At 40.1% G+C, this 12,179-nt stretch overlaps 1 protein-coding gene across 1 annotated transcript; it reads right to left on the reverse strand.

Annotated features, from left to right (window-relative positions):
- Window positions 1–8,436: 8,436 nt before the first annotated feature.
- DUSP1 (dual specificity phosphatase 1) lies at window positions 8,437–11,906 on the reverse strand. Its single transcript, XM_051978909.1, has 4 exons — window positions 10,829–11,906; window positions 10,338–10,483; window positions 9,723–9,942; window positions 8,437–9,603 (listed from the first exon to the last, which is right to left on the reverse strand). The coding sequence occupies exons 1-4, from the start codon at window positions 11,196–11,198 to the stop codon at window positions 9,233–9,235; spliced, it is 1,107 nt and encodes a 368-aa protein (XP_051834869.1). The 5' UTR covers window positions 11,199–11,906; the 3' UTR covers window positions 8,437–9,232.
- Between the last annotated feature and the right edge of the window lie 273 nt (window positions 11,907–12,179).

Raw genomic sequence — 12,179 nt, forward strand, 5'->3', positions numbered from 1 at the left:
CAGGATATCTTCAAACCTAGAGTAGATCCCCATCCTCACCTCTGCCTCAGAAACTCTGGCTTTCTTCAACACTCAGAGGAATTACCATTTCTTATGCAAATCCAATACTGATCCCTCAGTTGCTAGCAGTTTTATCTTGAATATTACCTTAAACCTATTTTGTATTTACTTCTCTGTTTACATGTTGTTTCCACAAGAACTTGAAGATAGGGATTTTTTTTTTTAGTCTCTATTCCTCCAAAAACTACCCCTGAAATAAAATAGATGCTTAGTAAATGTTTGCTGAATAGAATTAAATTTTAAGGAAAACATTTTGTATATCCATAGGCTCTTTTGAACTCAATGTCCATCAATATCTCCAATTCAACATATTTAAAATTTCTTTTTTTTTTTTTATTTTTCTGATTTCTTTCCCAGCCCTGCTAAAGGCTATCCCATTTCTGTCCCAAGTATAACCATCCTTCCAACTGCCAGATTTACAACTTGGGTGATATCTTTAGCTCTTATTCCTCATACACGGTTTTCTATCTCCATCACCATGCCTTTTCATTGGCTGTCTACTATGCCTAAAATGTTCTCTTTCTTCATCCCCGACTCTTTTTTTTTTAAATTTACACTCTAACTCTAACAGGAATCTAATCGTAACCCAAGCCCTAAATTTGCCCTAAATCTAACCCTAAACTTAATGCTTATCCTCAACCTTAAATGCTTCAGACTCCAACTCGATCTCTCACTCTAACCTATATATCCTAAACCGTAATCTAAATCTGAAACTCCAATTCTACATTTCCTTAACACTCTAACTCTAACTCTGATCCTAACTCTAACCCTACACTTTCCTTTGTCCTAAATTAATTCTAAAATCTAATCCTAAGAGTACTCTAACCATCCCATTCTGTTTTTAATCATAAGCTTGAACTTGACTTTAATTGTGTGACTCAGATCTAAATTTCTAATCAGACTTGTACCCTTACTTTCTGTAATCCTTGACTTTTAAAGTCCATGGTTCCCTTAAAGATCCATAAAGATCCATTTATATTAAGACCTATACGATACTTTAACATATTTAACATGTATTGGTCAAACTGCCATCTCAGGGAGGGGGTTGGGGAAAGAGGGGAAAAACTGGAACAAAAGGTTTTGCAATTGTCAATGCTGAAAAATTACCCATGAATATAACTTGTAAATAAAAAGCTATAAAAAAAATAATTTTTTTTAAAAAGACCTAGATGAAGACTTTCCTAATGTCCTTCTAACCTTTACTGGCTCCCCTTCAAGACTCCTTCATATCTTTTTCATATCTATTTATGTATGTTCATGTTTATCTTCCATTTCTTATTGGAATCCCATAGGATCTTGAAAGCCAATACTCTAGTTTTTTTCTTCACTTGGTATCTGATACATGTAGATACTTAATATGTCACACACACAAACACATACCCCTCTTCATTGCCTCCAGGAACAAATAGAAAATACTCTGTCATCTAAAGCTCTTTATAACCTAGCCCCTTCCTACCTGTCCAGTTTTCTTATACCCTATATTTCCTAACATGTACTCTTCAATTCAGTGACACTGGTTTCCTGGCTATTCCATGAACAAGACATTCCATCTCTCAGCTCAGTCCATTTTCTCTAGTTGTCTCCCTGATGGAACACTATCTCTCCTTTGCCTTCCCTTTGTTAATTATTTCCTATTCGTCCTATGTAAAGCTATATAGCTTGCTATATATATATTTCTTTGAATGTTGTTTCTCTCTTTAGAATTATTAGTTACTTGAGAGCAGGGAATATCTTTTGCCTGTTTTTAGTTGTTTCCCTCCCTCACAAGTGTCTTGCATATAGTAGGTGCTTAACATGTCTATTGATTGAAAAAGAAATCAATTTGTAGGATGATGTATTTAAATTTAGAAGAAACCTCAAGAATTTATCTAATCACACATATGAACTACTTGCTGTCTAGGGGAGGGAGTGGGGGAAAGGGAAGGAGAAAAATTTGAAACACAAGATTTTGCAAGGGTGAAATATTGAAAACTATCTTTGCATATATTTTGAAAATAAAAAGCTATTATTAAAAAAAAATTTATCTAATCCAACCCCTTCATTTCACAATGGAAAAATCGAAGTGTAGAAACAGGAAATAACTTTGAAGCACCAGAATATAAGCTCCCTGAGAGCAAACACTGTTTAATTTTTGCCTTTGTAACTGGGGTAGGCTAGATAGTGCAATAGATAGATTCTCTGCAGTTAGGAGAACCTGAACTTTCAAATCTGGCCTTAGACACTTTCCTAGCTGTGTGACCCTGGGCAAGTCACTTAAACCCAATTGCCTTGCCAAAAAAATTTTTTTTTTGTAAATGATGAGCTGGAATACTTAACCCAATATAAGTAGACAATAAGTATTTGTGGAAAGATTAATTAATTTCATACATAAATAGATCAGAGCATAGGTTTAGAGTTGGAAGTAACCTTAAAATAATCTAGTCCATCATTTTACAAAGGAATAAACTGAAGTCTAGAGAGACTAAGTAGTTTGCCTATAGACATATAGGTATGAGGGCCACAACTAGAATCTGATTTGAATCCAAGTTCTCAGACTTCAAATTCAGCATTCTTTTCACTGCGACACACTATAATTTTAGAGTGCTCTATAAATGTGAAGTTTTTATTATAATTTTATAATTAATAATAAAGAGAAAATGGTCTGAGAACTAGGATAATTCTACTAGAGCTTCTCTGAATTCTGAGATGACACTCCAAGAATAAGCTACATATGAATGAACAAATTTTAGTGCCCTTTGACAGAGTGGATGAATTTTGCTTAGTTTCCAAAGATGATCATATTCCCCAAGTTTCCTTGGAGAAACTGAGGCCTTCACATCTGCTCAAATGGCAGCAACTAGAATCCTAACAGCCTGTTAATAGCCAAGCTGTCACTTACTTAGGGAAGCCAGAGGTCATAGAGTCCTAGTCCAGACAAGACTGAAGCTAAAAGTGCCATTGGACATCACCTCTTCCAAAGCCTTTATTTACAAGGACAGAGATCTGAGCCCCAAAGAGAGGGAGTGATGTGTCCAAGAAAAAACATTTTTAGTTTCTTGCGAGGCCATGGGCTAGAGCCACGCTCACCCAAACCATTTTTTTGCACTTTTTTATCATCCTCCAGAGTCTAGCATAATATCTTACATACAGTTGATGCTTTATAAATGTTTGTTGAATTAAACTGAGCCATCCTCCATTAAACCATGGCCATGCCTTATCATAGCATGAAGACCCTGGATACGAGTTTCAATGCTCTAGAAAGCATTAGAGAACAGAACTGCTCATTTGTATTTGCTACTCAAGGAGAGACCTAGCAAATTTTGAAAAGGCAGAGAACCAGGTAGACTGCAGAAGATGATGAATTTTTAGACCGTCTACAATATTCTAGAGGGATTGTACTCTGTTTCTGTACCCGTACCAAGCTCCCTGAAATACTACCACCCTCTAAAAATCACTCCTATTTTTACAGCTTAAGGTTAATGCAGCTCTTTCCTCATAATCCACAAGGTAGATAGATATTTTACAAATGGGAAAATTGAGGCTCAGAAAGGACAAAGTCTTTCCCAGGGGTACACAACTAGGACCAAGTATCCGAAAAAGGATCTGAACTCACATATTCAGTGTCAAGTGCAGCATCCTTTTCATTACCTCACAAACCCTTTATCTCTTGAATTCAATAAATATGGCTTTCCATGAGATAACAGATGTTTTTAACAAAGGAAAATGAGTTTTCACCTATTTAAGCTTTTTTCTTCTTTCCTCTTTTTTTTTTCTTGTCTACCTTAGGAAGATTGGCCCAGAAGAGCCCTGGGAAATTCCCCATAGGTGGTTTACATGGGAGAGTACAAAATCCTTTGCACACCTGCTTTCAGAAATGCTGACTTGGGGAAAAAAAGGCAGAAGCTGCGTCTCTCCTTGGGGATGACCTCAGGTCTGTCTAACCAGCTTGGCCAGGCCTAGAGCACATATATGCTTGTGGTCGGGGCAGAAGTGGGGGAGAAGGGAGCCAAACCTAGCCACTCACTAGGAGCAATTCAGCAAACTGAATTAGAGATGGTTCCTGATTTTTTCACCTCTCTGATGGGGCTTGCAGATACAGCCGCTGTCCCCATTGTTTGCCTAGTGTGTACTAGTAACGAGCAAAGCACAACGCCAGCATTTTTGAGCAACGACATCTCCCTCCCCCTTGCCTTTTTTAATCACTTAACAACAAACTGATTTGTCAGCAACAGGAAGCACCATTACTGCCTTCCTCACAAAAGGGAAACTCCTAGGGGTTGCTATGGGAATATATGCAACTGTATAATTACAGATTTATATAATCTTAAAGGCATACACACTGCTAGGTCTACAAATGGGACTGAACAATTGAAGGAGACTAAGATTTGGGAGACAGATGGGTAGTCATTATCTTCTAAAATTATTTGATTGCTGGCTTTAACTTAAAAGATTGTCTCAGGAACTGCAGAGAAGTATGAAGGGAGACAAATATGAATTTAGGTATTCTCAACCCATGAAATGATTTTTGCAGCTTTAGTTGGGAGAGAAAACTTCTCTGATTCTAGTCCCTGCTTCCATGATGTCTGCTCCAATCTTCCACCAAAAAAGAGACTCTTGGAAGATTACATTAATGTTCTCTTCACCAGAAAGCACCAATTTTCCTCCAAAAGACATTATTTAACTAAAGAAATTGAAAAAGAAAAAGAAAATTGGCTTTGTGTTTCCTGTGACATTTTTTGAAGTGGAAGAAAACATTCAAAAGTTAATCAATCAGTCAATAAATACTCATTAAGCAGCTATTGTGCTGGAGATAGAAAAAAAGTAAAGGACTGTCCTTGCCTTTAAGGCGATCCCAATCTAATGGAGAGACTACCAGGGAAGTTAATAAGAGATGAGGAGGAGGGAGAACATTCCAATCATGAGGGGCAGCCAGAGAAAATGCCCAGAGTTGGGGGTAAAATGAGGTAGGATTCCCCAAATGATATATCAATTATCAAAAGAGATGAATAAATATTTTTTGAAAACAGAGATGCAAATGGTCATCAAATATTAAAGGAAAAGTGCCTCAAATCAAGAAGAATTAAAAACAATACAAGTAAAACTCTCTGAAGGATCTCCCTTCCCTTATCTTCAAAATGCAAAGATCACAAAAGATGGAAATGGTGGATGTTGGAGGGACTATGAAAAGATAGGCACTGTGACAACATTGTTTATGGAGCTGGTACTTGGCACAGCTATTCTGGAAGATAATTTGGGTTATGCAAGAAAAATCACTAAACTGCTCTTATTTTTGATCCACTATTCCCACAACGACCCATGCCAGGAGGGTCTATAACAGGAAAGGAGGTCAATGACAGAAAGAAAGTCCAACATAGATCAAAATATTCATAGAAGCACTTTTTTGGATGATAGGAGCAAAGTGGATGGCCATCAAATAGGGAAAGGAATTGGGGGGAAAAACACCCCAAACAGTTATGTGAACATAATACAATATCACAATATGAAGAAAATGGCAAGAAGAATTTTGAGAAACATGGAAAAATGTATATGAACTGAGCCAGAATGAAGCAGTATCAGGAGAGTGAAATATATCTATTCAAAATTCAGATTAAATGCAAGAATCAATTTTGATTCCAGAAGATTGAAGGTGAAAACCTGTCTCAGTAGACAGGTAGAGTACTGTGGGAGTGGAATATTGCAGAAACTGCCAGACAGTAGTTTTCTTTTACTTTGTTTTTTAAAGGGAGGTAAGAAGATATTGGGAAATGACATATAAAAAAACTCTCACCTATAAAACTTTTTAAAAAGCAATTTACTTTTTAAAGAGTCAGGAGAAAGCCAGGGCTCAGCTTCTCCTGGAGTGATGAGAGGTAGAATCAGCTTGAGCTATGATAAATGACTGAGCCCTTTTCACCAATTGGTCCATTAGGCAGTGTCTGTACTGTTCCACTCCATGGAGCACTTTGAAGATTAATTTTAGCTCAGCTATTGCTTGCCAAGCAGAAAGAGATGGTATTGAGTCCACAGGGAGAGCTGACAGAAGGCAAAGGCCATAGGAGAGAAGTCACTGATACATTTCTGTCCAAAGGCAATAGTCAGTTTCTAGGGCTTGGCAGAACAATGTGCAACTGTCTTGTTTTAAAGGTTCTAATTCTAATCTTTCCAATCCAGAGCTCCTTTATGGGATGACACTGACAGGCCAAGGTAAGCACTTAGGACATAGGGAGCTTTTGATCCTCCTCACCACTGCCCCTCGGCATTAGGTTACAATTCAAGAAACTTGAACTTGTAGAGTCAAGGGCAGCTCTATGAAGTACTCCACCTGTTCAAATGATACCCACAAATCCACCATTTGTGACATTGCAGGGAGTCATTCAAGGACATTCTTCCTCCCAAATAATATCAAAAGGAAGGTTTTCTTTTCCAAATTTATTGTCTGACACCCACCACCCCGGTATCTTGGATTGGTTTGTCCAGGAGCAAGGAAGAAAGAATGGCAAGATACCATGTGACCAAGTGGAGCTGCCATAATGGATGAAATAAGCTACAATGGACTTCTTGGAGGAAGGTAGGTGGTAACTGGACTGATGATTGTATGACCCAAGTTCAAGTTCTTTCTTTCCTGCTATATGTGACATTAGCCAAGTCATTTCCCTACTGGGGACTTTAATTTCCTCAAAGGGTTGAAACCTAGGAACAGGGAAAACAAACATTTAAGTATCTACAACGTACCATACTAAGCACTTCACAAATATTTCCCTTTATCCTTACAACCACCTTGGGAAGTAGGTGCCTATTATTACTCCCATTTTACAGATGAAGAAACTGAAATAAATGAAGTGACTTGCCCAGAGTCACACAGCTAAAGTGTCTAGGACAAGACTGAAACTCAGGTTTCCTGACTCCAGATCCAATGATCTATACACCTAGCTAGTCATCTGACTATTGTCCTCTAAAGCCTCTACACTCTTTAACATTCTAGGCTCCTAATCTACATGGGGGGAAATAATTTTTAAAGGTTACTGACTCTCAACAACTTATGTCTTAATAAAAAGTATACTGGACTTGAAATCGATAGAGACCTGAGTTTGGCCTCTGAAGTTTATCAACTAGTAAACTAATTGTATAGCTTTGGCAAAAGTCTCTTAATTTCTCTAGACTTCAGTCTCTAAAGCTGAGAAAATGACCTTTCATGTCCTTTCCAACTCTATCTAGTATAGCACCCTCATTTCACAGCTGAGGGAATCCAGTTCCAGAGTGAGAAATGACTGGCCCAGAGTAATACAGATGGATGACAGAGTTTAGACTTGAACCCGGTTCTCTGACTCCAAAACTATTTTCATTATACTATTGTCTCTAAAGATATGGCAGTCTAAAATCCAAGTTCTTACTCTTTAGGGTATTTGACTGTGCTATCATTAAAAAAAAAAAACTATAGAATTTTAGACCTCTGGAAGGGATTTTAGAGATCATCTAACCATTGGATAATAGATTAAAAGCTGGAAGTAATTTTACAGGTTATTGGGTTCAATCCCATCAATTTCTAGATGAGAACTTGGACCCAAAGAAAATAAATAATTTGATAATAAACGATAGCCATATCATTTATTATTGTCTAGTCATGACTGACTCTTTGTAACCCCATTTAAGATTTACTTAGCAAAGATAATTTAGTGATTTGCTCTTTCCTTCTCTAGCTCATTTTACAGATAAGGAAACCGAGGCCCCATAATTTGTAAGTGATGGAAGCCACCTTTGAATTCAGAAAGGAGTCTTCCTGACTCCAGGCCCAACACTTTATCCATTGTGCTATCTAGGTTTATAAGAGGTAGAATGAGAAATAAAATGGAGGACCTCAAAACTCCTGGCTTAAAATCCTTCATTCTTTACCTTATACTACAATACCCATGCCTTTTTCAAAGCTTCCATTTCACTGGTGAGAAAACAAGACTCAAGTTCACAGATACTAGATGACAGAGCCCCTAACCTTAGACACAGGTCTAATTCCAAATCCAACGCAAATCTTTCCCTGTAACCTGTTACTCCTATTTCTAAATCTCTCAGATAGCACCTACTTGATCCAACAATTATCTGTTAATTCATCTGGATTTGATAAACAGGGTACAATATTGTCATATTGGTAACATAACTGTCATTTTACCCTAAACAACTAGTTCATATGTAGCAGCTGGTTTTTCCAGGATGATTCTCATTTTCCACCTCATTTGTGACTGTGTAGATGTTAAACAAAATTTGCTCTAAAGTTACAAAAGCTCATGCAGTTTAGTTCCCTCCCCCCCCCAAAAAAAAAATAATCCTCAGCACTAGTAACTGCTCTTAAGCTTTTCCTTTGTCATATTGTAGGAGAAGTTAGAAGTGAGAAAAGGAAAGGGCAGATTTAAATTTCAATAGAAATGTCATAATTTATTCTGCTTGTATAAAAAAAGTCATCGTTACGTAACAAAATGTCTTCTCAAAAGAAGAAATATATTATTTCAGGTCATAAATAATCGGCAAACATACAACCAACCTTGGCATCTCAAAAAAAGCACTCTTGCCTGGTGCTTTTCCGTCAGTGCTAAGAGAACAAATGTTTAAGGATGTATTTACAGAATTACAGTACTCCAACAACAACAACAACAACAAAATTGAGGTATTTGGTTTTTCTAGAAGTGGAATCTGAGGTTTGTGAAAACTGAACACATCTACACAAATAAATAATGGGAACTTTTGCATTGTATGTGTGTGTGTGTTTACACACACATACACATATACATATACATATAAATGTCAAAGGGAAACAGCCTCTTCTGCTGCCTAAGCGTCCAGAAATGGTAATACTGGTAGGTTTGTCGAGCACAAAAACTAAAGTTCTGAGAAGAGAAGCCATTCCAAACAGCCTACAATGTGAGCTATCAGTCTTTTTTTCTTTTGCTTCTTTCTATAAAAACAACCTGATGTACCAACTAGAAATTGGTCCAAGACACACTTCAGAATTGAGCACAAATGAACCTTAGTGTCAGTTCAGTCCAGTTCACCCATGTTGTTCTCAAGTGTGGAGTTCAGGAAAGAGTTGAACCGGATGACATTATAACAAAGCTGAGACATTATCCCCCAGAGTTATTGCACTTTGTTTTAGACAGAAGGATCCTCAAGTTCCTTATGTGGTTCTCAAGTAACTTCCCTGAGTCTCTCAGCAGCTTGGGGAAGTGGTCATTGGACTCTGAAGGTAGTTCAAAGCATTAGAGGAAGAATGAACTGGGATGGAGACAGGGAAATTAAAGACTGTGGTTGTGGAGGTTCCTCTGTCAAGCACAGCCATGGCAGGACTTCCCGCTTCTGCTGAACAATGAGGAGCTAGGACTTGGGACTCGAATTGTAATAACTGACCCATAAAGCTGAAGTTGGGGGAGATGATGCTTCTTCTTTGCTTCACAAACTCGAAGGCCTCATCCAGTTTGACCCGATTGGTCCTCATGAGGTAAGCTAGGCAGATGGTAGCTGATCGGGAAATACCAGCCTGACAGTGAACGAACACCCTTCCTCCTGCATTCTTTATAGAGTCTGAAATACATACAATGAACAGCTGTTTTACCCAAAAGTATCATTTTTATGCTGGGCTTTTTCTTCCCAGCATAACCCAAATTGCCAGTATCATAACAACATTCATAATAACTATTTACCTATAAAGTCAATGGCTTCATTGAACCAGGAGCTTATATCAGCTTTGTGATTGTCCTCCACAGGGATGCTTTTGTACTGGTAGTGATCTTCAAAATGGTTGGGGCAATTTGCAGAGACGTTGATCAAAGCTGTGATCCCCAGAGCATCCAGCATATCTTTCCTGGATGCATGGTAAGCACTGCCCAAGTACAGAAAAGGCAGAATCTCCACCGGACCACCCTGAAATACAAGAATTTTTAAGACGGTCACACACAGTACTAAATTATGCCACGTGAAATATGTACAAAACATTCAAATCCTTCTGGTGCCTAATTTTCTTGCTAAGTTATTGGCTGAGAAAGATGAATAAGAACAATTACTGAAGGAAGAAATGAGCTAATTTACCACAAGGCAGTGACACTGGGTGATGGGGGGAGAGATGATATTAACCATTGTGTGTCACTATAAAACTTGTACTGTTTTAGAGGGTGACCAACATCCCGGCTATCCAATATCTTATCTACCTCAATCCACTTAATTCTGACGGGAAAAAATTAAAATTCCTAGCCATTACAGGTTATTTTCTGTGCCCCCTTTCACTAATATTCGAGTTCTCCCTCACTCATTATACTGACCTGGTCATAGAGTGGTGTGCCACAAGAGCTGCACCCGGATTCTGCACTGCCAGGGACACTGGAGTTCAGAGGGAGGCTCAGACCCATGGGTGTAGATTGCTTGCTGCACAATTCCGGGTAGGCAGAAGAGAAAGCTTCGTATCCTCCTGAAAATACAAAATAGACATGTTCTCCCATTACCTTTGGAGACTGGGTATTATCATTCCACTCCTCCTCTTTCTCTCCAAGCCGAAAACCCACTTTAACAGGAAAGGAAGGCAAAGAAGTATCTAATTTGCCTCTTTTGAGGTGAGTTTACAATCCTCTGCTGCATCGCTTTTCCTCAAAAAGTTTTTAATTTGAGGGTTTCCAACTATGTCGAGAATAAGGGCTAGGAGTATTTGAAGCATAAAGCTCCAGAAAAAAGATTTTTCGGGGAAAGGGTTGCCCCACTTCATCTCCCATCACTAGCCCCACAAGGACTGACAGTGGTAGGCTGGAGCAATTCGTACCTTTGAGAAAGCAGACGCGCGCGGCCCGAGCCTCCCTACACAGGGCACTGGCGGCCAGCACAAGGGTGCTGTCCCTCTTGGGCAACTCCAGCTCCGAGCTCCGTTCGTCCAGGAGCACCACGGCGTGGTAGAGGCCGGCCAGCAAGCGGCTCCGCAGCTCCTCGTTGGGCACGATGTGCTCCAGCCCCATGGCGCCCTTGGCGCGCCGCTTGACGATGGTGCTGAAGCGCACGTTGAAGGAGCCCAGGATGTGCGAGGAGTTGAAGGAGAAGAAAGAGCGGCAGTCCAGGACTAGACACTGAGCCGCCCGCTCCTGAAGCAGCGCTCTCAAGCTCTCGCAGTCCAGGGCACAGATTTCCATGTTGACCATTGCTCGAGCGAGTCCCCCCAGCGTGCTAAAGGTGGAAAAATCGAGGGGAATGCAGGATAGCGCCGAGTCCGCTAGATTTCACAAATATATACCGAAACCGCGTAGCAGGCAAACAAACAAAAAGGAGGGGGGTTTGGTTTTAAAATCCCCTCCTTTCTTGGATGGGGGAATGGGGAAGAATGAGATTTCAAACGAGTCTGCAGGCGCTCCGGGGCTGCGCTCCCGGGCTCAGGGAAAGTTCTTTGTTTCTCTCCAAAAGGGCTGGTGTCTTTTTGTTTTGTTTTTCTTATATTCCGCAGGGGAACGCAGCGCTCTCAGACCAAGATATTCAAGCGTAGAGTCTGTGGCTCAAAACAAGCTTCCTTAAGACTTTTGTATTCGAGGAAAGTAAAAAGAGAAAAAAAAGCATCCAAGTTGACTATCTTTTTCTTTCTTTCTTTCTTCTTGCTTTCCTTTCCATTCAGCGGCTTTCAGGCAGCTGTACCCTCACTGCGCTTTCTGCTAGGCGCACGTTGAACAAGCCGCCTTATATAGTCCAACCCGGAACTTTTTTTCCCCCCCTCAGTGTGTGAGTGTGTGTTTGTTTGTTTGAATGGGACCGGGTCACGTGGTTGGCTGGTGACGTCACCGGCCAGGCCCGAACTCAGCCCTCCTGGTGCCAGAAGCGAAGACGTCATCGCCTTAACAGCAAAGCAAACACGGCGCCAGCACACCAGCCGGGCCTCCCCACCTCCTTTCCCCTCCCCCTATCCGCCCCATCCTGCTCTTCGGGCAGGAAACCAGGTACTGAATTCAGCCAGCAGCTGCTCCCTGGGGGGGAAGAGGAGGAGGGGACGGAGGAAGCGAGGCTGCTGCCCGCCCTGCCAAGAGCTGATTAAAGGGTATGAGATGTACCTAAGGGAGAGCTAAGAATAAGTTCTCTGAGAACCAGCTCGCTTTTTACCTGCACTTCTCCAGAGTCCAGCGTGAGGTCAATGGAAA

The sequence above is a fragment of the Antechinus flavipes genome, chromosome 2 (assembly GCF_016432865.1).
Source record: "Antechinus flavipes isolate AdamAnt ecotype Samford, QLD, Australia chromosome 2, AdamAnt_v2, whole genome shotgun sequence".
NCBI lineage: Eukaryota > Metazoa > Chordata > Mammalia > Dasyuromorphia > Dasyuridae > Antechinus > Antechinus flavipes.

Coding starts and splice junctions, on each gene's coding strand:
- DUSP1 (XM_051978909.1), bottom strand. CDS start 11,198: ATGGTCAACATGGAAATCTGTGCCCTGGACTGCGAGAGCTTGAGAGCG. Junction 10,484..10,828: donor GCGCGTCTGCTTTCTCAAAG/GTACGAATTGCT, acceptor TTGTATTTTCAG/GAGGATACGAAGCTTTCTCT. Junction 9,943..10,337: donor GCACACCACTCTATGACCAG/GTCAGTATAATG, acceptor CTTGTATTTCAG/GGTGGTCCGGTGGAGATTCT.